The sequence below is a fragment of the Phascolarctos cinereus genome, unplaced genomic scaffold, assembly GCF_003287225.1.
Source record: "Phascolarctos cinereus isolate Bilbo 61053 unplaced genomic scaffold, phaCin_HiC Scaffold_726;HRSCAF=1367, whole genome shotgun sequence".
Lineage (NCBI taxonomy): Eukaryota > Metazoa > Chordata > Mammalia > Diprotodontia > Phascolarctidae > Phascolarctos > Phascolarctos cinereus.
The window spans coordinates 96,390,917-96,415,665 of NW_027556098.1; the positions used below are offsets into that span (position 1 = coordinate 96,390,917).

The 24,749-nt window shown below is 36.4% G+C and overlaps 1 protein-coding gene across 1 annotated transcript in view; it reads left to right on the plus strand.

Moving 5' to 3' along the window:
- Window positions 1-310: 310 nt before the first annotated feature.
- The window catches only part of BBX (BBX high mobility group box domain containing), a 237,844-nt gene continuing 213,405 nt past the window's right edge, over window positions 311-24,749 (plus strand). The window contains 1 exon segment of the mRNA XM_078146685.1: window positions 311-363. Within this exon segment, the coding sequence (XP_078002811.1) occupies window positions 358-363 (6 nt within the window). The 5' untranslated portion in view covers window positions 311-357.

Consider the following 24,749-nt stretch of genomic DNA (forward strand, 5'->3'; position numbering starts at 1 on the left):
ACAGTGACCTGGAGGTGTGCAGTTGGTCGGTCAGGAGTGAGCAGATAACTCAAGATAGAGTCATTCAGGAACAACTTTATAGCATGCTGATAACACAGTTATTAGAATATGTGTGTAAGATGTGCAGTTGCTATCCAGGTATTTTGCAGAGTTAGCATAACATTATGTACCGAAGAAAAGACTGGTCTTTTCCAAGACTGCGCCAGGGAATTCCTTAAATGCAGCCAAAGACTTTCACTGACAACAGAACTAAAAGCTACTGCTGGATTTTGCTACTTAGGCAACAGACTGTCCAGGGATGCACTCATCATCAGAGAAATCCAGTATATCTTCTGGGAGATTGGAAGAGAAGGCTTTATGCTGGTGAGTCATCAAATTCCTGGAGAAAATAACTCTACAAAGCCTTTGTACTGTCTTATCTACCATACAGGTCTCCTTGATCTCCTTGAGAATTTTTATTATTGTCACTTATAAATCCTCCTAGAAGAAAAAAAAAGGAAGATAGAATGGATCTTTATGAGTCTTGAGCTGTGGTGTAAAAAATAATTACATCTCCTCAGATGGCCAAACATGGATAGAGAATAGTGATAGAGATAGAAAAAACAAGGGGAAGTAGAAAGACTGCCATAAAAGTTGTTTCAGAAAAGGTAAAGCAGGTCTGGATTGCTGGAAACTCATAACAGCAGATAAGCTAGCCTGTTTTATCTCAGGATACCCCTTTTTTGAACCAAAGCTTTAGGCCTATTACTTGTCCAAGAGAACACGCATAAGAAAATATTTAATTATGTGCTCTGTGTGGAAAAGATTTTTGGCCACCACAGCTGTACTTAAATTATCCATATCCCCTCAAAAATGTACCAAAATAATATTGTTTTCCTACTGAGAGCTCACAGTGATGCTGAAATGTACAAGTTCTTCATTTCTATATTAATTTTGACATTCTGATTAGAATGACTAGAGAATTCAGGAGAAGCAGCATCGTTGGAAGGCTCTGTGAGATAGTGATAGGGCCAGGACTCAAACACAGGGGGCTCTTGATTTCAAGTGTTACATTCACCACATTAAAAAAAAACAAACCAACAATAAAACATACATTTTGTTAGTCCTGAAAAGAACCTTGGAAGCTCCTTTTTTTTTTTTAACAGATGAAAGAATTGAGGCCAGTGGAAGTAAAAATGACAATCGTGTTCATACAGCTAGTTGGGAGTAGATTAACGACTCAGTTCCTTTCCCCCCAAAAAATACCCTGTTACTTCTGTTTTATGATAGCAGTTCAAGGACATTCAGTCTAGAGATTTGGTACACACAGGAGACAGACAATATGACACATGGGAAAAAGCATTCTGGATTTGAAGTTAGAAGACTTGGGTTCTAAAGACTTGCATGAAATAGTGAAAAGCAAAATAAACAGAACCAAGAGAACACCGTATACAGTAACAGCAGTATTGTTTTAAGAATGATTTTGAATGAGGAAGTTATTTTGTCTATTATATACCCAAATTAACTGTAAAGGACACATGAAGAACAATACTATCTGCAACCAGAGAAAGAGCTGATAAATAGGGGCAGCGGGGTGGCGCAGTAGATAGATAGAGCACTGGCCCTGAAGTCAGGAGGCCCTGGGTTCAAATGCGGCCTCAGACCAAACACTTGACACTTACTTGCTGTGTGACCTGGGCAATTCACTTAACCCCAATTGCCTTAAAAAAATACAATTAAAAAAAGAACTTATAAATAGAAGTATGTATAAAATAATTTGCACGTGCGTCTAATGGTAACCATCTTTAGGGTGAGGGAGAGGGAAAAAAAGAAATTTACATGGTAATTTTGTTGTATATTTGAAAGCAATAGCAAGTTGTGCATAGTACATCTGCAGTTTCATGTACAATCATCTTTTTATTGGATTGTGTTATAGTAATGCATATTTTATTCCATAAATTAAAAAAAAAGAGGAAGACTTGGGTTCAAATCCCAGCCATGTGACCTTGGATAAATCACTTCCCACTCTCTGTCTCAGTTCCTTATCTTTAATATGAGTCATTGAACTAGATGGCCTCTGTGGTCATTTTAATCTCTAAATCTTGGATCCTATAGGCTCTAAAACATAGAGATGCATATCAACATATGGGATTGTTATGTACAGATAAAGTACATGGTTTGGCAAGTGAGAGATATGCAGGAAGAGAATATTTGGAGCAGCCAGATGTATACCATGTAAGCTAGTTGGGGATACTTTTTGTTGTTAGCCGTGGAGCAAAGGGACCAGCCAACTAGGTAAAACAAGCAGATTTAGGTACTGGTAATTGGGTATTTCTAAGGTTTCTATCCATTGTCCCCTGAATTCCTGACATAACCCAAAAACCTCAGTGATATCAACTACTGGGACTGACCATCAGTGAATCAAGAAGCACCTCCTGTGTGCCAAGAACTGCTTTAAGTGCTGGGGACACAAAAAGAAGCAGAAGACGGGTCCTGCCCTCAAGGAGCTTATAGTTAGAAGGGGGAGATAGCATGCAAACAAATATATACACAGCAAGCTATGTACTATGGCATATAACTCATCTCCTACTAGTCTTTTTTCTCCAGTGACTTGGTAAGTGGAGGGGTGGCAAAGGGGAGAGAGGGAAAGAAACTCTGTTTTCTTCTATCTCCCAGTAAACCTGGAGTCCTTTACCACTTGACTGGCTTTTTCCTGAAATTCTTCCAGCTATTTCAGCTCCCTGAGGCATGGTTAGCTTCTTTGGTTAGCCAATCATATTGTTCCTTTTTTAACCTAATTAAAGAGGATTTCACACCTGATACAGGGATCACAGGGTGTGTAGGAAATCTTACTTATGCATGTAAAAAACCCTCTCTATGTGTACACTTGACACCATCTCCTCTGTATTCTCTAGCAGCTTCCCACCACTGTCATTTCTCTTCACTCACTCATCTTCATTCTCTGCTGCCTACGATAACAACAGTAGCGACAGCAACAGCGAGCATTTATGTTGACTTTCAAGTGCTTTGCAAATGTTAGTTCATTTTTTTATCCACACAACAGCCATGGGGAGACAAATGCTGTTATTACCCAGGTTTTACAGATGAGGAAACTGAGGCTGAGAGTGATTAAGTGACTTGTCCAGGGTCACATAGCTATTGATTGTCTGAGGCCGGATTTGAACTTAGGTGTTCCTGGCTCCAGGTCCAACACTATCTATCCACTGTGCCACCTAGCTGCCTCTAAACACCCTTCTATCTCCCCATCCTTTAAAAAAGCTTTGATTGCTCAAACCATAAACCACCAGGTCTTGTCTAATATCTCATATCTTTCTCAGCTATTCTGCTTGAGATAGCTATTTACACTAGGTGCCTCTATGTCTTCTCCTCTCATTCTTTTCTAAATCTGCTGCATTCTGGTTTCTGACTTCATCATTCATCTGAAACTGCTTTCTTCAGAATTACCACTGATTTCTTAATTGCCAGAACCAATGGCCTCTTCTGAATCCTCTTCCTCATACAGATGCAGCATTGTAGTGTGACTTATTTCAAATCTGGCTTCAGACACAAGCTCTTTGAACCTGGGCTTGTTATGTAACCTCTGTCTCGGTTTCCTTACCTGCAAAATTGGGATAATAATAATCCTTCCCTCCCAAGGTTGTTGCGAGAATAAAATGAAATCTAGCACTTTGCGAACATTGAAATATTATATAAATACTAGTTATTATTGTTATTCTTTGATAATTGACTCCTCCTCAGCTTTTTATATTGTTGATCATCACCTCCTCCTGTATATTTTCTCCACTGCTGGGTTTTCATAATACTGATCTCTCTGGTTCTCCTACCTGTCTGACCATTCCTATTCAGTCTCCTTTTCTGAATCTTCATCCATATCTTGCCCACTAACTGAAGGGTGTCTGGCACCGTCCTAAACCATATTCTCTTCTCCCTTTATTCTGTCTTGTTAGGTGATCTCATCAGTTCCTATGGGCTCATTTATCACCTCCATGTGGATGGTTCTCAGATCTGTGTATCTGGCTTTATTTCTCTCTGTCTCTATGTCTCTCTGTCTGTCTGTCTGTCTGTCTCTCATCACCAGTTACCTTTTGGACATCTCAGATTGGATAGTTTGTAGACATCTTAGTCTCAATATATGCAGAACAATTTACCAACTTTCCAACAAACCCCTCCATTTCTGTAATTGTCCTATTACTTTCAAGGGCATTATTACCATTGTCTCAATCACCTAGGTTCTCAGCATTAGTGTCAGACTTGATTCCTCACTTGTATGGACACCAGCTATCCAATTTGTTACCAAATCTTATCATCTCACAGGCTGGACTGACCTCCCACTCAATAAATTCTGATGGTTCTCTATCACTTCCAGGATCAAATATAAAATGCTCTGGCCTTCAGAGTTCTTTACAGTCTGGACCTCTCCCACCTTTCCAGTTTCCTTACTAGTCTGCATCTCCCCTCCCCTTCTCTGTACCCTAATTCAGTGTCCTTGCTTTTCATCAAATAAGATACAGCTTCTCTGGGGTCCGGGCATTTTTACTGTCTGTCCTTCGTTTCTGGGAGACTCACCTCCTCCTCTCTGACTCCAGGCTTCCCTGGTTTCTTCAAGTTCCAGCTAAAATCCCATCTTCTATGACAAACCTTTATTGATTTCCACTTAATTCTAGTGCCTTACTTCTGTTGATTATCTTCAATTTATGCCGTATATATCTTGTTTCTGCATAAATTATTTTCATGTTGTCTTTCTCATTACACAGTAAGCTCCTTGAAAGCAATAACAGTCTTTTGCCTTTCTTTATATCCTTAGCGCAGTGCCTGGCACATAGTAGACTCTTAATAAAAGCTTATATTGACTGACTGCTCAGAGAATACCTAGTTATTTTATTAGCCTAATTAAACCTAATTAATAATAGTCTATATGTACATGTCATATGGCTTTGTACATTTAAAAACACTTACATGTGCCTTTACATTTTAGAAAGTTGTATCTACTCCAAGAACAAATCAGATAACAAATTCCAAAGTCAATATCAAATGACTCTCAGATTCCCATCCCTGTCAACTCCCCTCCTTAGAGCAGGCAATCAGGACCTAATGATTTCCAATTATAGGACCTAGTGAACACTATACTTGTTTCTACTTGTATCTGTGTCAGTCTTTCACGAAGGTATTCAGGTGTGTCTAAATATAATTCAATTTCAAGTTTGTATTTAATGAATAAATTCCCTTTTAAAGTACTTAGATACCCCTTTTTGGGGTTTTATTATTACTGTTTTTAAAGTGAATGCTTGGGAAATCAGCCTTCAAAGAAGTTTAAACAGCAACAAAAAATGCGCTAAGATAAAAAAATCCCAGTCTTAATAAAATTCTTTCTCCTGCCTTTAAAATAATTCTCTGAAACATACCAATTTTAGCTGAAAGGGATTGTCCCCCAGGCAGGGGCAAAATGGCAAAGTCCCTGAGGGAGTCAATTATGAGGTATATTAAACCTGTAAAGATATTAACCTCACAACCCTCAATTCCAGGACACCTTTTACCACCCTGAAAGTTTAGCTAAAAATATGCTGACAGGCCAGTTATAGAAGATAATGAAATAAAAATGTGGATCTATGTCTCTACGTTGTAAATTAGAAAATAAATTCCCAATCAAATGTGGGCCTGTGACAGGTCCTTGGAGCTCCCATGATTTAAGTAGCCTCTTCTTTTGGGATATTTGTAAAGTCATGTCTGAAAACTCAATTCCCTTTCATGTAAAGAGAAAGCATGGTTAAAGGGCTACCTTAATTTTTGGTTAATTCTGTACTCCTTGGTATTTTTCTCATTTCTGCTCCTGCTGCTTATTCATGTGCCTGTGGGCAAGTCACGTTACCTCTCTTTCTTCATTTAGAAAATACAACCATTTGCTGCTTTAATTATAGTAGTGGTTTTGAAATGATCTAAATACTTGGAATTCAAAAGAGTATTTCTCTATAAATATGGGTGATGCTTGTTTATATTTTGCTTTTTCATCTTATTTGAGACTTAGTTTAGTACAATATAAGCATAAGCTTATTTTGTTAAAAAACAATAATGTATTGGTACCACATTCCTTGTTTATATGACATTTCTAGAAGCATTGTACCTGACTTGAGTCAAAAAGAGAATATGCTGAATCATTAGTACCTTAAGGTGTTTAACTAGTTGCTGTTATTATTACTATAACTTAAAAAAAATTCTAACACCAACAATGTGCTACGTAGCATGTCTGTGTTATTTATAGTCTCACATTCCAAAGATTTTTTTCTTCTAAGTAAATCCTTCAGCAGTTCACCATGTTTGACCCATGTTGGAACATAACATCCTTCCTTCTCTTCCCTATTATGTTGTTCCTCTAGGCCATCCAGGCGATGGTACATGTTCTTTCTCAAAGTATTTATGCTTGCATTATCACACTCATCCTTATTTTTGACCTGGATTCATGATTTTAAATGAAATACAGTTTTCACCTGTGAGTTTAAACAACAACAACAGCAAAAAAAACCCCAACGTAGTTTTGAATGCATCTTTCTCACCAGCAGTGCCTGTCAATTCTGGCAAGATGTTTGTGTTTATAAATGGCCTATGTGGACAGTGTACTTCAGGGTATTTTTTCCATAGAAATAAGTGGTTTATGAGCCAAAAATGTTTGAGAACTCCCGAATTTCTTGAAGTGGTAACTTTCATGTTCCCTTATCTCTCAGATGCTTGCTACTGTCGTATGTTAAATCCTTTAAACAAGAAAAGAACTGACAGACTCATTCACAATGAAGTAAGTTTGTATGAACTCAAGTTGTCAGTTTTAGTTCTCAGTAAAAAGATGGAGGAAGTGTTCTGAGGGACCTTGTAACATACAATTTAGGCACAATGATCTAATTTCAGGACTAAACTTTGTCCAGATAGAACAATGCATTTTACTAATCAGTACCAACTGCAGACTGAATTGGAGAATTTTAAATGATCACTCTATGCAGAATTAAGGAATAGTTTTCCTAGAATTTCTTGAAAATTACAAAAAATAAAATTTGTGGTTCAGCTTGTGTGTGTGCATATTTGTATTACATACATGTCTGTATGAACATAGAGAGGTATAGTTAGCAGAGGCTTGCTAAATTTGGTGTTTGCCTGTTAATTTTTAGATTAAGAAATTATTTCTCCAGAAATTTATTTCTCCAGTTTAACAGAAACACAGTGGTTATGAAACTATCTTAAATTTCAAAGCAGCTATAATCACAACAGAGATTCAAATTGGCAATTTTTAGTGGGGAAGAAAGAGAGGAAGTTTTTCATTGTTTTGGGAATCATTCCATGAACAATTTATACACATTAAAAGCAATCAACTCCAAAGAAAATTATACTGACTTCTTAGTGATCAGAAAGAGGAAAGCTGCGGCCAAAGTTAGCATATGTCCTACACATACAGGTGGTTGCTGATTCAGTTTAATTAATTCAATACGACTTTCTGAAGCATCAAGAAGTGTGCAAGACACGATTAAAAATTAGGGTATGTTTCTTGAGAATATTAAAATTACTTTTTAGTTGTAATTGATCTTTTATTAAATTCATTATGTGAAAATCTTAGCGTTGGCTGATGGTGCTTCTCCTGTTTTCTGTTATTCAGTTGAAGGTTTTTTAAAATTCATGCTTCGCAGTCAGAATGTATTGTGGGGGGTGGGGGTGGGCAGCAAGAGGAATAAACATAGTGGAACAGCATTCTAGGCTTTTACCATTTTCTTTCCCCCAATAATATTAATACAGGTTCAGTTTTAGCAGCGTTGTGAAAGACCAGCGTTGAATTTCCAGGACACTATAGAAATCTTTATTGATGTGGCTAAATTTTGGGAATAAACCATGAAGTCTAAATTTACATTTAAATGCAATTCCTTCCTTTGTATACTGAACATTGGGTCATATCCAAAAGTAGCAGTAGGTGGAAGTATTATAAAGTTTCTTCAATTTTCACACTAGATCTGTCAGTCTATATTGTCTCCTTTTAAGGAATATGACATTTTAAGACCATGACATTTCACAGGACAAGTATAGTATATAAAACAAATAAATATATATGTGTGTATATATACGTGTGTAACATATATGTGGGTGTGTGTATATATATTATATATATTTAATATGCTATAGAATTTTGCAAGGGTACAAGTACTCTACAATTGTACCTGCTTTAAGAAAAAATAAAATTCAGACTTGAGGACCGTCTCCTCATTGGCCAGTCCCATCTTGTCTGTCCGTCAAAACACACACACACGCATAGAAATTTTAATAGGTTAATTATTTTTATTACAAAAAATTCTTTCCTTTACAAAAAAAGAAGATGCTTCTAGTTTCTTTTTTAGAATTTTCATGGACTATTCATTTCTTTTTATATAAAATCTTTACTTTTTGACAAACAGGCTAAGATAAAGAAACTTAAAACTTAACTGTTAGAAATCGCTGTGAATTGTGATAAATTAGATGGGAAGATAAATCATCTCTGAAATGATGAGGTATCGGGAAACTTACTTAATTGACCAAAAGATGGGTTACTTTTCAGAATCGAATCATTTGTATAAAGCAAGACTTTAAATGAAATGGAGTTTGTTTCATTTTTAGTTTGGATAATATTTTGAGGTTAACTTTTCTAGTTTTAGAAAATATACAGGTTTGGTTGTACCTCATATTGATCAACTAGTTGAAATTTTTAAACTTAGATATTTCTCTTGGTTCAGAAAAAAAATATTTTGGGTCTTGGGGTCTGTAAGTGCAGCTTGTCCTAGTTTTTGCTCAGTGGTTTGTTTTCAGCCATTGAAATAAAGTAAGTTATTTCTCTATATATTTTGACTAAAATCTGATATCTGCTAACAGCTGGTCGCTGTTGACAATAGCCGACTCCCAGGGGCAAAATCAAACACAGGAACTGCATGGGCTGGCAGGCATAGTGAAAGAAAAGTATGCCAGCTGCACTATACAGGTAAATTCTTAGGGTTTTCATGGGGTTAAAAAATAATAACTTCTCTACTTCTGTAAAACGGCTTCTTATTATCTGTAGCCCACCTCCAGAGGCTGCTATTGTACAACTTTTTGAGGCCTCCATTGCTGTTTCTATTAGTCTCTGTAACTACTTCAGGCTTGGACTGAAGCCTGTAAAGCAATTTCAGGAAATTATGATATAGGTATGGGATTATTATATAAGACATTGCTTAAAAGGAAAAGAAATTGTGGCAGTGACAGTTTTGAATTCTGCTAATGCAGATATGCTATAAAAATAAAACAAAAATTTTCAAACCATTCCTTAGCAGGTGTGAGAACTGTGACTATTATATGCGTCATTAGATACTCATGCAAAGGATAAGCCTTCTTTAAGATCATTCATTTCTGTTTGATTCAGGAATATTTAGAAATTGTAAACTAACATTCCTATTCATTTGAACTTTTAATTTGAAATACAAGGAACATTGTACAAATTAAATGAGGCTAAACATTTAAAATTATATACAGATCACCACCTAAACAGTAGCAGCTGAGGCATGGGAATATTTCCTGGGGATTAATAACCACTTGGGCTATTTACTTGTACAGAGGCTATTACTGCAAATATAATCTGGAAAAAAGTAGGACATTTGTATAGTTTTAGTGGACAATGTCATTTTAATTGATAAAAGGAATTCCTACTGGGGTGAACTGTTTGTAGAGAATTATTGCCCATACTTCAGCAATTAGACTCACCCCAATTGATTCTGTAAGCCTTTTTTTAAAAAAGAGTATGATGTTCTTAGTAGTATATGAAAACTGATTCTGATTTTTATACAAAAAGATTGTATTAAAATGTTTTGAAATGCAAAGGGATTCTTTACGTGTTTGTCCTGCAAAATGAAACCAACGATGAAGAACAAAGAAGGGGATAGAAATCAACTCATTTTTTTCCTCTTTTAAACTAAAATGGGAGGGGTACTCTTAAGTTAGGAATCACTCCATGTTAAAGATGTCTGATAGTATCTTTTTTAGCAGAATTTAACTGTTGTGGCAGAAGAGAGGAAGTACAGAAATCTCTGAAGGAACACACACTTCAGCCTTTTAGAGATTTATAGATGACAAACTATAGATTAAATTTTAGTGGATGGTATCAGGAAAGAGCAAAATATTGTTTTTTTATGTGATACTCTTAATTTGGAAATAGCATTAAAAAAATAAAAGGGACTGGTAAAGAAAATCTGAGTGACACAGTACTTATGAGTCTTTTTAGGCCTTTTGGGGGTTGAATTTTTGTGTATTCTAATCCATTAATAAAACTAATGTGTTGGAGGGACTTCCTTGGTCTTTTAACATTTTAGGGGTAATAGTGGAGCACTAGTGATGTCAGTTCCATTTAATTCATCCTACGTTTACAAAGGCTGACTATACTCAAAGCATTCTGCTAGGGATTGGGGATGCCAAAACAATCTCTACCCTTAAAATGCTTACATTTGACTGGGGCGGGGATGGGATGGGGGTGGAGGGAGGGGGAAATACATAGGTAGCATGGAGAGAGAGAGGAGGACAAGCAATAGAGAACAAGGCAGGCCTTGAGAAGTCAGTGGCTTATTAACAGAGAGGATACTACTTCTAAGGGGCAGAGAGGAGGAGTGGAAGATAATCCAAAGATGGGGCACAACTTATTTGAATTCATAGAGCTGAAATGAAATGTAGAATTCAGGGAATCATTTGCTGTGTGGAACCTCAAACATGAGTGTGGAAAGAGAGCAAATCAGCTAAAAAGAGTGAAATAGTGGGTATTTCAAAGGTATGGCGGTAGATATTCAATTAAGGATTAATAGAAGCGGTAGTACCAATTTTAAAAAATCACTTTGTGTGATTGTGTTTTTATATTCCTCAAAGTGCTTTCACTCATGTTATTCCAGGTACATTCAGAAACCCAGCCTTTTCTGACTCTAGCTGTCAATCTGTTTTATATTACTTTACAGGGTACAAATAACTTGGCAGATCTCCTGTAATTACATGTTAGTTATTTTAGTTGGCTACCAAAATTTTCAAGGAATTCCAACTCTGGCTTGTTATATTTTTGTGAAAGTATTACTATTTTCTCAAACTGAAAGCCTTTAGCTCACAAGAAAGTTCTGGAAAAAAAAAAGTAAAAAATGCAGTTACTGGGTATTCTATGCACTGATTCAGAGTGAAGTGAGTAGAATTAGGAGAACAACTTATACAAATGACAAGGACGTTATGAAGAAAAATGACTTTGAAAGCCTTTAGAATACTAATCAGTCCAATGATACACCGTGATGCCCAAGGAATAAAGATGAAACACACTGCTCGCATCCTCCCAGAGAAGTGATGGACTTAAAAGGTACAAGGAAACAGATGTTTTTGTACATGACCAATGTGGAATTTATTTAGCTAGACTGTGTGTATTTATTATAAGGATTCCATTTTTATTTTATGTTGTTGTTCGGTGAGAGAAGTGGGAGAGACATAATAAATGTTTGTGAAATAGGCAAACACTTTTTAAAATGACTTCTATTAGGTCACATGTTGATTTGGGGCTTTTTGGATGTTGTTAATAGCATGTGATATTGTTGATCACCCTCATTCTTGTTGACCATTGTCTCGTCCCGATCATACCGTCTAACCACTGGTGTCCCTCAGGGTTCTGTCCTGGGCCCTCTTCTCTTCTCCCTCTATACTACTTCACTTGGTGATCTCATCAGCTCCCAAGAATTTAATTATCATCTCCGTGTTGATGATTCTCAGACCTGTTCTTTCTCATTCTCTTACCTTCAGTCATGTACCTTCAAATGCCTTCTTTCAGACATCTCAAATCGGATGTCCGGTAGACATCTATCTTAAACACAACATGTCCCAAACTGACTTACTGCATTTCCCTCAAAATCCTCCTCCCCTTCTACCTTTCCCTATTTCTGTAGAGGGCAACGCCATCCTCCCACTCCCTCAGGCTCACAACCTAGGAGTCATCCTTCTTCCTACCCCTGCCCCCCTCCATATCCAATCTGTTACCAAGGTTTGATGATTTCTTCTTTGCAACATCTCTTGTACAAGCCCCTTTTTCTCCACTCGCACTGACACCACTCTGGTGTCAGGCTTCATCACCTCATGCTTGCTGGAGGCTCTGCCTGTCTCAAGCCTTTCCCTACTTCAATCAGTTCTCCCTTCGGCCACCAATTCCTGAAGTGCAAGTCCCACCATGTTACTCCTTTACTCAATAAATTCCAGTGCATCACCTCCAGAATCAAACGTAAAGCCCATTGTTGGGCATTCATGTCCTTCGTAACCTATCCCTCTCTTACATTTCCAGTCTTCCATTTTACTCCCTGATAATGTGCTATGTACTCTTAGATCCAGTAACACTGGCTTCCTTGCTATTCCATGATCAGGACACTCCATCTCATAGCTCTGGGCACTTTATTTTCTCTGGCTGTCCCCTATGCCTGGAATGTTCTTTTTCCTCATCTCTGCCAGCTGCTGCCTTCCTTGAAATCTTGTGGAGGGAATTCTAAATCCTGTTTACAGTCTCAACTAAAATCCCATGGTCTACAGGAAGCCTTTCCCAATGCCTACTAATTCCAATGCTTTCCCTCTCTTAATTATTGTCTGTTTCTCCTTAGGCAAGTCACTCAACCTTTATTTGCCTAAGAGGCAGCTAGGTCGTTCAGTGGCTGGAGCACTGGGTTTGGAGTATGGAAGACCTGAATTTAAATCCAGCCTCAAACACTTACTAGCTGTGTGACCTCGGGCAACACACTTAACCTCTGTTTTCTTTCTTTCTTTCTTTCTTTCTTTCTTTCTTTCCTTCTTTTTCTTTCTTTCTTTCGCAATTGGGGTTAAGTGACTTGCCCAGGGTCCCACAGCTAGTAAGTGTCAAGCATTTGGTCTTAGGCCACATTTTAACTCAGGTCCTCCTGACTTCAGGGCCAGTGCTCTATCCACTGTGCCGCTCAGCTGCCCCAACCTCTGTTTTCCTTAATCGACTCTGTGGTCCAAGGGGTCACAAAGTTGGACACAGCTGAGCTGCTGAATAACAACAAATATAACTTGTTTGTATGCATTTGTCTGCATGCTGTCTCTCCTGGAAGATTGTGAGGTCCTTGGGGTCAGGGACTGTCTTTTATCTCTTTTTATATCCCAGTACTTTGTTAGCATACTACTTGGCACATGGTAAGCACTGAATATAATATTTATTGACTGACTGACTCTTGTTGCCTTAGAGGCAGCTAAGTGGATAGGGCCTAGAGTCAAGAAGACTTGAGTTCAAATTTGACCTTGGACAATTACTAGCTATGTAATCCTGGACAAATCCCTTAACTTCTGTTTCCTCAGCTACAAAATGGAGATAGTTAAGAGTACTTCCCTCTCTAGGTACTTAATAAATTTTGGTTTACTTTCTCTTCTCATGTTTTCTTCTCTCTGAGTTTTTGTGACATTGTTATCATTTCCTTCTCCTTTTGCTGGACTGACCATTCCTCTGTTTCCTTAGACTAGACCATTATCCATATCTCTCTCCTTTTTTTTTTTTTTTGCTTTTTTTGGTGAGGTAGTCAGAGTTAAGTGACTTGCCAGGGACACAGTGTCGGAAGCTGGATTTGAACTCAGGTCCTCCTGACACCAAGGCCAGAGCTCCGTCCCCTGTGCCACCTAGCTGTCTCCCATATCTATCTCTTGAACTGTGTATATGCTAGTGCTTTGTTTTGAGTCTTCTTGATTCTATCATCATTATGCAGATGATTTCCTTATCTATCAGTCTCAGTCTCTCTCTCCTAGAGCTACAATACTGTATCACCAACTGTTTATTGAACATTTCAAAGTGGATGTTATAAAGACATCTCAAACTTAACATATAAAATCGAACTCCTTGTCTTCCCCACAAAATCCATCCTTCCTTGAAATTTATCTCTTTCTGTTGACCGCCATCACCATCCTTGTAGTCACTCAGATTTATAAATTTGTCTTTAATCCATCATTTTTCCTCATCCCACGTGTCCAATAAGTTATGTCTTTCACATTCTCTCTCTATAATACCTTTTACATCTTTTTTCTTATTGGGCAATATTCTCCTTCAAGCATTTATGGTACGGTCAGCTGGCCTTTTTACTTCTCACGTAAGACACTCTGCCTTCGTCTCCATGGATTGACCCCTATGTTTGGAATCCATCTCTCTTTTGCCTTTTAAAATCTAGTTTCCTTCAAAGTTTGGCTCAAATACCATCTTTTATATTCCACTTTTCCTGATCCTCCCAGTTTGTAGTGTCATCCCCTCAAATTACCTTGTATTTATTTTATATATATTTCACATACATTTATATATGTACGTGTTGTTTTACCCAAAAGGATGTTATCTTTTTGAGGAAAAGTCATGTTTAATTTCATCTTTCTGGGATGTTTGTTCTTAACTGCAAATCCTAGGATACCCGTCAGTTTTCAAATGCTTATTATATTTGTATCCTCAGTGCTTAGCACAATGCCTGGTTCCTTGTAAATGCCTAATAAATGATTTTTTAAATGACTAATTTACTTTTCTACTTTTAGGGCTTTTTTTTTTAAAATCAGCTATGTGTTGCAAGCAACGTATTGCTGGGTTTTGCTTTCTGATCCACTTTGCTTAGTTTATGGATGATTTCATCCTATTCACAATTCATGATTGTTAGGTTTGTTTTTTACTTTCTCGCATTATATTTCTTCTTTTTTCCCCATCCCTGTCTTTTAAGGAAAAAAATAAACCAGAGAAAGAAAGGGAATGAATTCAGTCCATGGTTGGGATCTGTCTGATGAAAAATGTTCTTCCTACTCTCTTTTCAGTCAACACATCCCCAGATCTCTGAGTCTTTTCCTCCTCCTCCTCCTCCTCCTCCTCCTTCTTCTTCTTCTTCTTCTTCTTGTGATAAGCCTTTCTGTTCATGTGTATTCCATCGTCAACTCTCTCCCCTAAATCCCTCTTCTCCAATACAGTTACCTGTTTATTTTATTGTAATTCTATCCTATACTCTTCTTCTGTCCTTTCTTTCCCAATTTCTATTTTCTCACTCAGATAATGGTTGTTCATCAGATGACCTCTCCCCCATCCAATCCATGCTTGTATTACTTTCTCCTGTTGAGTCCCAGTTACTAGAAATAGCATGTTACTCCCTCATCCTCCTCATTCTTTCCTACGATATTCCATTCCCTACCCTTTCTGTTTCTCTCTCTTTAATAACTTCAGCAAAAAGTCAGCATCCGGGTTCTGAGCTCATACTCAACATATATCTCTCCATTGCCTTTTAGATGAACTGCAATTCTAACACAGTGGTGGTCCATCTTTGATATCCCTGGTTATGTGTCTTTTTCTTTTTTAGAGGGAAAAATGTAGGATGAGAAAAGCGCTGAATGATTTCCTAAATACAATCTAGAATATTCTCTTCTATTCATTTTTGGGGACAGCTGATTTAACTGTGTATCAGAGTATTGGCATAAAACTCATATCACTAGCATGGTAACTTAGATGTCATAAAGTCAATAGTGTAGATAAAGGACACTTTTATACTTTGTAGTAGGAGAGAGGGGAGTGTGTTTAAGGTTGGTTCATAATCTTTAGTTTACATGAGAGGAAGGCAGTTCAGTCAATTAAAAAAAAAGCTGGGGACTTTTGAGATTCCCATATAATGGCAGATTGGAGAATGGATGGTTTTATTTTATTCATTTTAGGATAGATGATTTTAAAAAGGGGAAATCACTGAGAAAAACCTAGATTGGTGTGTGTTGACTGAAACATGTGTCTGCTTGCTTATTGTAAGGACAAGTCAGTCATAGAGTGCTTAGGTGATGTTTTCCATACCTGTATTGGCTTTAAGATATCACACAATTTCCCAGATTAGAAATATTCTCATTCAAAGTGGGAACTTATTTTCAACATTAAAGCTGAATTTGCTTCTTTAGTTTCTCTATTTCGTTCTATTTTGATATAAAAAGCACCAGTATTCTTTTTGTTTAGAAGAATGGAGAAAAATTTACTTATTCTTATAGCTAGTTTATGACTTTTTCTTCAATGAATTGATTCACATAACTTCATGTTTTTCAGGGACGTATTTTTCACTATTTTCATGAAATTATTACTGTAGTACGTGATTGTAGCAAGAATTAGAGGTTTTGGGTTTTTTTTGGAGCTTCATCGATTTAGAGGTATGGAAGAAAATAAGCCAGTTAAAGTGATGCAATGCAACCCAGATCCTCACCCACTACATTTTTTTCATATGCTGGCGCCTAACAAATATTTATTGACTGCCAATTTCACGTGGGATAGGAGCTCAAAGGGTAGTTATACAATAGATATGTAGTAGACCTAAGTCTTACTAACATGTCTCTAGATTTCCATTCTGGATAGGTGCATTCAAACACATCAGAGCCTTGGGCCAGTGTAGAAAGATGTTCCAGATTCCCTTTTTTAATTATCTAGTAAATTTTTAAAGGGGATATGCTCTATCCGGACTACTTTGTTGCTTGGGAATAGAGGTTAAGATATCAATTTAGCATGAAGATAGGCTCCACACTGACCAAATGAGGTGTTTTGCTTAAAATGTTGGACATGGAGTTGTAGACAAATATATATTGAAATGAAATGTTTTCAGAGTAAATGAGTGAATGACACTGTTTTTACAAGGGCTGAGGAGTATTATTTTTTCACTTTGACCTTCTTTCTCCTCAACAAAACAAATATAAATACAAACAAAAAACAACACTACAACTCCCAAAGCAAAACACAACCAACCATTTGAGATATTAAAACAGTGTCCTAGGTAATTGTAATTTAAGTGGTTAGCAAACTAAAGGACCCAGTTAGGCATTACATTGGAGACTACATTTTTTGATCCTTTTTTCTGAGGGGGAAAAAAATAGAATGATATAATCCTGGGTGTCCTATATATTTTAATTTAATTACTAATATGACATTAACAGTATAATTAATCAGATAATGCTGTATAATATAATGCAGTTACATATATATGTATACACATACGCACATATGTAAAATTATTTGTTGTTCATTTGTTCAGTTGTTTCTGACTCTGCTTTGTCCATGGAGTTTTCTTGGCAAAGATACTGAAGCGGTTTGCCATTTTTTTCTCCAGTATGTCCCCATCTTACAGATGAAGAACTGAGGCAGAAAGAAGTTAAGTGACTTGTTCAGGGTCATAGAGCTTGCACGTATCTGAGGCCAAAATTGGAACTTAGATCTTTTTGACTCCCAGCCCAGTTCTCTATCCACTGTACCACCTAGCTGCCTATGTATTATTATAATCTCTTTAAAAATTTTTTCCATGTAAAAATAACTTTAACACTCATTTTTTAAAATTATGAGTTTCAAATTTCTTTCCTTCTCTCCCTAAGCCCACCCCCCACCTGCACTGAGAAGGCAGTTGTCTACTGGAAATCTTGAATTGGATGTCTCAGAGACTGAACTTACCATGTCCCAAAGTGAACTCGCTATGTTTTCCCTTAAATCCTCCTCCTTTTCTAACTTTCATTGAATATCCATCTCCTCCCCTGAAAGATCATGCTCATTTTTGCTGCAATCCAAGCTCCTTTGCCTTATAGAATACTGTATTCCACGCCCTATGGTCTTTTAATGTAGAAGCTGCAAGGTCCTGTGTAATCCTGACTGCAGTTCCATGATATTTAAATTGTTTCTTTCTGGCTGCTTGCCGTATTTTCTCTTTGACCTGGTAATTTTGGAATTTGGCTACTATATTCCTTGGTGTTTTCAATTTGGGATCTCTTTCAGGAGGTGATCAGAGGATTCTTTCTATGGCTGTTTTGGTCTCTGGTTCTAGGACCTCAGGGCAGTTTTCCTTTATGGTGTCCTGAAAGATACTGTCTAGGCTCTTTTTTCTATTGTGATTTTCAGGCAGACCAGTAATTTTTAAATTGTCTCTCCTGGATCTGTTTTCTAGGTCAGTTGTTTTACCAATGAGGTATTTTACGTTTTCATCTATTTTTTCATTCTTTTATTTTTGTTTGACTGATTCTTGTTCTCATAGAGTCACTAGCTTCCATTTGCTCGATTCTAATTTTTAACATATTGTTTTCTTTTATTAGATTTTGTACCTCCTTCTGCATTTGGCCAATTTTATTTTTTAGGGACTTGTTTTCTTCAGTGTACTTTTTTTCCAATTGGCCAATTGTACTTTTTAAGGACTTGTTTTCTACACTTAATTTTTGTCCTTTTCTAAGTTATTGACTCCTCTTGCATACCTCTCATTTCTTTTCCCATTTTTTCTTCTACCTCTCTCAATTGACTTTTAAAATCCTTCTTGAGCTCTTCTAAGAAGGCTTTTTGGACTTCAGACCAGTTCATATTCCCTTTTGAGGTTCCAGATGTGGGTTTGTTGGCAATGTTGTCCTCTTTGGAATTTCTGCGTTGATCTTCACTCTTCCCATAATAAAAACCTGTCATACGTTTCTTTTTGCTCATGGTGCTTGCTTATTTCCTGGCCTGTAAAGAGATTGGGCTCTCCTGCTGGGGAGCAGAGGGCACTGACCCAAACTTCTTGTGTTGGGAGTCCAGGGCCTGGTCACTGGCTTTGTGTACTGGGGCCTTCAGTGCTAGCAGTTGGAGGCTGTAGGATTCTGGCAGTTTACCTGGTGTTCAGCTAGAATCAGCAACACTGGAACTCTAGGAGAAGGATTGGGTAGTGTGGCTCCTGGAGATTTCCTACTTGCTGAGTCCTTTCCTTCCTCTTGCTTTCTTCAGCTCCTTTCAGATGGATGTTTAGGGTGTTTATCCACCTGGGGCCCCTTGGAGTGCTGCTTCCCTTAGTTTTGCTGAGGCACTGGGAGAGCCAGTTGCTGTAGAATGCCAAGGCACCTCATGGTTTTCCAAGCTGGTTTCCACCATTTCCCTGCCCTCACTGAGGGGTTTAGGTGTTGGTGTTTGCCTACTCCACCAACTGGGTTTCAGGATCTCCTCCTGCTGCACCCTGTCTTTCTTCTGGTTCAGCTGTTCCAAGGTTTTTCCAGGGGCGATATTTTCTGGGCGTTCAGAGGTTAAATAAGGGAGGGTAAGAGTGACTTATTTCTTACTCCATCATCTTGGCTTCTGGAAGCCCATTTTCTAACTTTCATATTACTCTTGAGGGTACTAGCATCCTCCTAGTCACCCAGGCTTACAACCTAGGTATAGTCCTCAACTTATCCCTTCCATATCCAATTAGTAGCCAAGTGTTATTCATTCTACCTTTGTGTTATCTTTCGTATTTGCTGTTGTTGGTGGTGCAGTATCTGACTCTTTGTGACCCCATTTGGAGTTTTCTTGGCAAATATTATGGAGTGGTTTGCCTTTTCCTTTTCCAGCTCTTTTTACAGATTATAAAACTGAGGCAAATAGGGTTAAGTGACTTGCTCAGGTCACCCAGCTAACAGGTGTCTAAGGCTGGATTTGAATTCAGGAAGATAAGTCTTCCTGACTCCAGGCCTGGAGCTCTATAAACTGTGACACGAAACTGCCCTATTATCTTTCTCATATGTTCTCTTTTCTCATCTTACACTATGACTACCCAGGTGCATACAGCATTACCTCATGCATGGATTGCTGCAATAGACTTTTGGTTGTTCTCCTTGCCACAAATCTATCCTCATTCCATCTCCACTAAGGCCCTCAAATTGATCTTCCTAAAGCACAGGTCAGACTAAGTCACTCCCCATTCAGTCAACTTCAATATCAACTTCAGTGTTTTCCTGCCACCTCCAGAATCAGATATAAAATCCTCTCTTTGGCATTCAGATCCTTTTATAGCTTGACCCCTCTTAATATTATAGTCTTTTTTATACCTTAGTTCCTCTAATCTCACTTCCGAGAAATTTGCAATCCAGTGATAGTGGCCTCCTAGTTGTTCCTAGAATGGGACACTCCATCTCTTGACTCCATTCATTTTCGCAAACTTCCTTCCATGTCTGGAATTCTTCCCCTAACCATCTCTATTTTCTGGCTTCCCTGGCTTTCTTCAAGTCCTAGGTAAAATCTTATCTTCTTTAAGAGTCCTTTCCTAATCTTCCTTGAGGCTAGTTCTTTCTTCCTGTTGATTATCTCCAAAAAATTTATCCAATATAAAGCTTACTTGTTTGCATATTGCCTTTCCCCTTAGACTGTGGGCTTCTTGAGACTGGGTCCAGCACTTAGCACTGTGCTTGGCACACACAAGGTGCTTAATAAATACTTGCCTGCTGACTAATAACTGGATAGCATCTGTAAGCAATTCCTTGATCATTAGAAAACAGAAAAAAGTGGACATTATGGAGTAGGATGTGTTTGATTTGGAGGATCCAATTTAATCTTCAGTTTTCAATATTTCTTTGTAACATCTGTAATTTTTATTAATAGATAAGCCCAGAAAAGGTATTATTTATAGACTATTCTGAGTTGGGAAGTGATCAAAATTATTGCCATCCAAGAATAATCTAGAAATTGAAATATTAGCCTAGTTTTTTTTGGTCAGGATTAGTAATAGTATCATATATTTTTAGGTCTAAAAGGAGAAATATGACATAGGTAAGGTGGTTTGGCATAACTAATTATCCAGAGAACATGTATTTAGCTGTTAAGATGAACAGTAAATATATCTTAACACTAGTAAAAAATAAGAATTCAAATCAGACCATAAGAAATTATGAGTAATGTTGGCTCCAGCTTTGTTAGTTATATTGTATATTTTTTTAAAAAACTGTTTTGCTTTATTTTTAAAAATTAATTTATTTTTAGTTTTCAACATTCATTTCCATAAGATTTTGAGTTTTAAATTTTCTCCCTGTCCCTTCTCTCGCCCCTCCCCAAGATGGCATGCAATCCGATATAGATTCTACATATACATTGATATTAAACATATTTTTACATTAGTCATGTTGTAAAGAAGAATTAGAACCAATGGGAAGAACCACGAAAACAGTTTTGCTTTAAAAATATTTTATATAATTGCCTTTGGAGATTTAAAGCATATAAAAATACTCCTAAGATAGGAAATGTTCCCTAAAGCATTTTATTTTTAATATTAGCTGCTAATAGACTATTTTTACAATAATTATTAAGGATATACGGTTAAATCTACCTCTCATTTAAATTTAAAATATAAAAAAGGTAACCAGATGATGTCTTCAGATGTTGAAATATAAGTATAAAAATTCTTCACAAAAATCCAGTCAAAATATAAGTGGTTAATTTGAAACAATTCTTGTATGTTCCCCTGGAAGATTTCTACTGCTTGCCTTCAAAGAAATGAGTGAATGAATATATTGTGTGTAACCACAAGCTACCAAATAATACTTTATTCATTTTCCAGCTATTGTTTCTTTTAATAACATTGGGTGTCAGTTGAATCATCTAATTTAAGATAGGATTACTCAGATGTGAATAGTTACACATTTGGATATTTCGTATGTAAGTTCCATTCCTTGTACATAATAGGAACAAATAAGGAAACACTTTACTGCAAGCCCGTAAAGTGACTTAACAGTATTGGAATAGCCAAAATCCAGTAAGTGGATTTTTAGAGTATGGTATAGTTTCTGAATTGATTAGAAATATTCTATCACTATATGCTACTGGTAGAAAATAATTTCTTTACCCTTTTGGGTTTGAATTCAATGAGTTTATTAGCCTACAAAGTAAATAAATGGGTGCTGTATGGGAGATGTGAAAAGATTTCTTTTTTAAAAGGTGGTAATGAATGTGATTGATGTGTATTTAGGTGTTTCATTGGCCCAGTTAATGTGTTATTAAATAAAACTCTGGTTACTTTTGTTTCCATTGTTGATTTTGATCATTTAAACAATTTTTTCAGCCTCTTAAGACTGAAACTAATTTTCTATTATTTTCCCCTTCTTACTCCTCTCCCCAACTTTTTATTGGGTTACTATGCCTCTCTCCATGTTTCCAAGGCAATTCATATATGTATGTGTATATATATATATATATATATATTTATGTGTATATATGTGTACTTTGTATTTTAATATTATATTTTAATACCTCTCTGTGTGTGTGTGTGTGTGTGTGTGTGTATACACACACACACACACACACACACACACACACATATTTAAATATGCTTTTCAAGTCTAGCATAACCAATCATTCAAAGTAATTTAGCAAACTGGATACTAGTTTAAATCCAAGTTCTAAAGAATTCATAGTGTATTTTTTTTCCAGAAGGACCTTAATCTCATTATTATTGGTAAATCAACCCTGACTCTAAACACTCTTAGATCATTTATTTAGATAGAGAGACCATAAAAACTTCTTTCAGTTAGTTTCCCTCTTCTTGACTGTCTGGATGTTATGCATTTTAATTCAGGGATCATTCTGCTAAAGGAGTGTGAGTATCAGCTTTGTGTGAAAAGCCTTCATGGCTCACCTTTGTAACCACTTTGCTATGGGTCTTCCACAGAATCCTGGCGCATCACAGAAGCTGGAAGTTCTGATGTTCCATTGAAATCACAATGGAACGTCGTGACTTAACCTGGTAAGGGCAGCACTGAATGTGCTTCTGATTTAAGTACCCGGAAACAGTGAAGTTGGCAAGAAATATGTCGTTTCAGAGTTGGTCTCAGCTTTTCCCCAACTGTTGGGTTCCTCTTCCATATTGATCAAGGAAGTGTGACAGTTGCTTTAAATTTTTTTTCTTCTGAACCTATGTTTATTGATTGCAATTTTTAAAAGGGCATTTAACCATCATCATCACGTAAGTTGATTTTTCCTTTCAAATGAACCATTTTAATGAATTACTTCAAGGTGCAGTAATTTGTGTTTCCACAATTGATTGCCACTGGTGAAAGCCAAATTATTCAGCATCAGGGAAATCCAGAGGCCAAATAGCTGATTTGGTTAAGTCAGTCTGTTTGTTTAAAAGCTGCTTTCTTCTCCAAATATTGCTTTAGTCCTGCAAAACTGATTATACTTATTAAGGCAATGTGGGGAATTTCTTACCATACAGAATTAGTAAGAATTAGTTATGTGGCTGAAATCATGTATCTAGTCAAGACTGTATTTATATTAAATGTTTTAAAAAAAAACACCCCTCAATAAAGGGGGGAAAAAGGTGAGATTTAAAAAGCATGCACATTAAGAAACAAAACACTGATTTTCACTGATACTATAGCTTTATATTCTTAGACTGAAATTATTTTATTTTCAAAACACTTGCTGTAGGGAATAGCAGTACTAGCTAGGATAAACTATATTTTAAAAACAAACATCTTCAATTAAACTTTTAGTGGTAGTTACTTAAACTGATACTTAGAATAAAATATTTCTCCAATGCAAACAAATATTTTCCTTATTGATACTTAACTGGATATTTATAATATTCTTAAAATAAGTAGAATTCTCATCTGTAAACAGTGTACTATGAGTTAGAATAAACATAGGCAAATCTCCATGAATCCAAAGCTTAAGGAATTAACTTTTTCTGGCTAATTGAATTGCCTAATTAAATCAGAGTTGACCTGAAAACTACTTTTGTTTCAACCTTTTAAGCAACATTTCTAAAAAGTCTGAGTCTGCTTTTCTGTCAGTTGCATATAATCTCACATGTCTTTGGTGACTGAGGATTTTGTAAGGCCTTGGTGTCATCATTCTTAATACTCATTGTCTAGGACTAGATATAGATGGTGTAGAATATTTGAGTAAGTGACAATAGTACATGCCCTGGAGTTTATTTTTTTTAAGCTAAATCCCATCTGTCAGCCAGAGAATTAAGTGTCTCTCTTGTATTAACACCTGCTTCTTTCTCTTGAAAGTAGAAAGTCAAGAATTTATATTAATTTAGGTTTTTCTCTAGTTGGTTCCAGTTAATCTTAGTATACTATTTCAGCCGATTAACCTATGGATACTTCAGAAATAAATATTGAAAAGTTGAATCAAAGTCTTATTTGCTAATATACAGGGTGGGTAATATATGTAATATGGGGTATTAAGATTAAATTTATTGTAGATGTTTGAGTGTATTAGAAGCATGTTGCATGAATATAGAAATCTAATGGAGATATAGTTTCTGATATGTTTATTAAAAAGCTAAACTAGCATTTGGATGCCTGCCTTGATTTATTAGAAAAAGTTGTATATATTTTCTAATGACTAAAAATATGTAAAAGCATAAGATATAAAAATAGAATTGAAATTATTTTAGAAAGGATTAGGAATTAAGAAATAATAAGGTAGGCTGGTGTAAGTTGTTTAAGAAGCCAGGAATTTGTTTTTATCACTGGAATTAATCATCAGAGTATTCTATCTTGCATATTACAAGTGTGAGAAGTTATATTTATTCCAATTGTAGTATAAGCCAAAGATTGGAAGAATAAGTGTCATTTTGAAATCAAATGTCAGTTGCATGGAGACTAGTCAAATATGTGAATGAAAGAACCATTTATGAAGGGAGTACATATGAAAAGAAAATTATGTTTGTACCTAAGTTGAGAACTTCGAGCCTATCTGTGCAAGAAGAAATGAAAATGAAGAATAAATATACAGGAATGCAATTTTAAGGTTTCTTGGCTTTTCTCTCATTGACTAGTTCAGTCAGTCAATAAGGGAAGGGAAAAACGGTAGCAAGCATTTATTAAGCACCTGCTATGTGCCAGACAATGCGCTGAGTGCTGGGGATACAAAGAAAAACAAAAAAGCAGTCCCTGCTTTCAAGGAACTCCATCTAATAGGAGGGAAAACATGCAAACAACTATGTACAGACAAAATGTATACAGAGTAAATCTGAGAT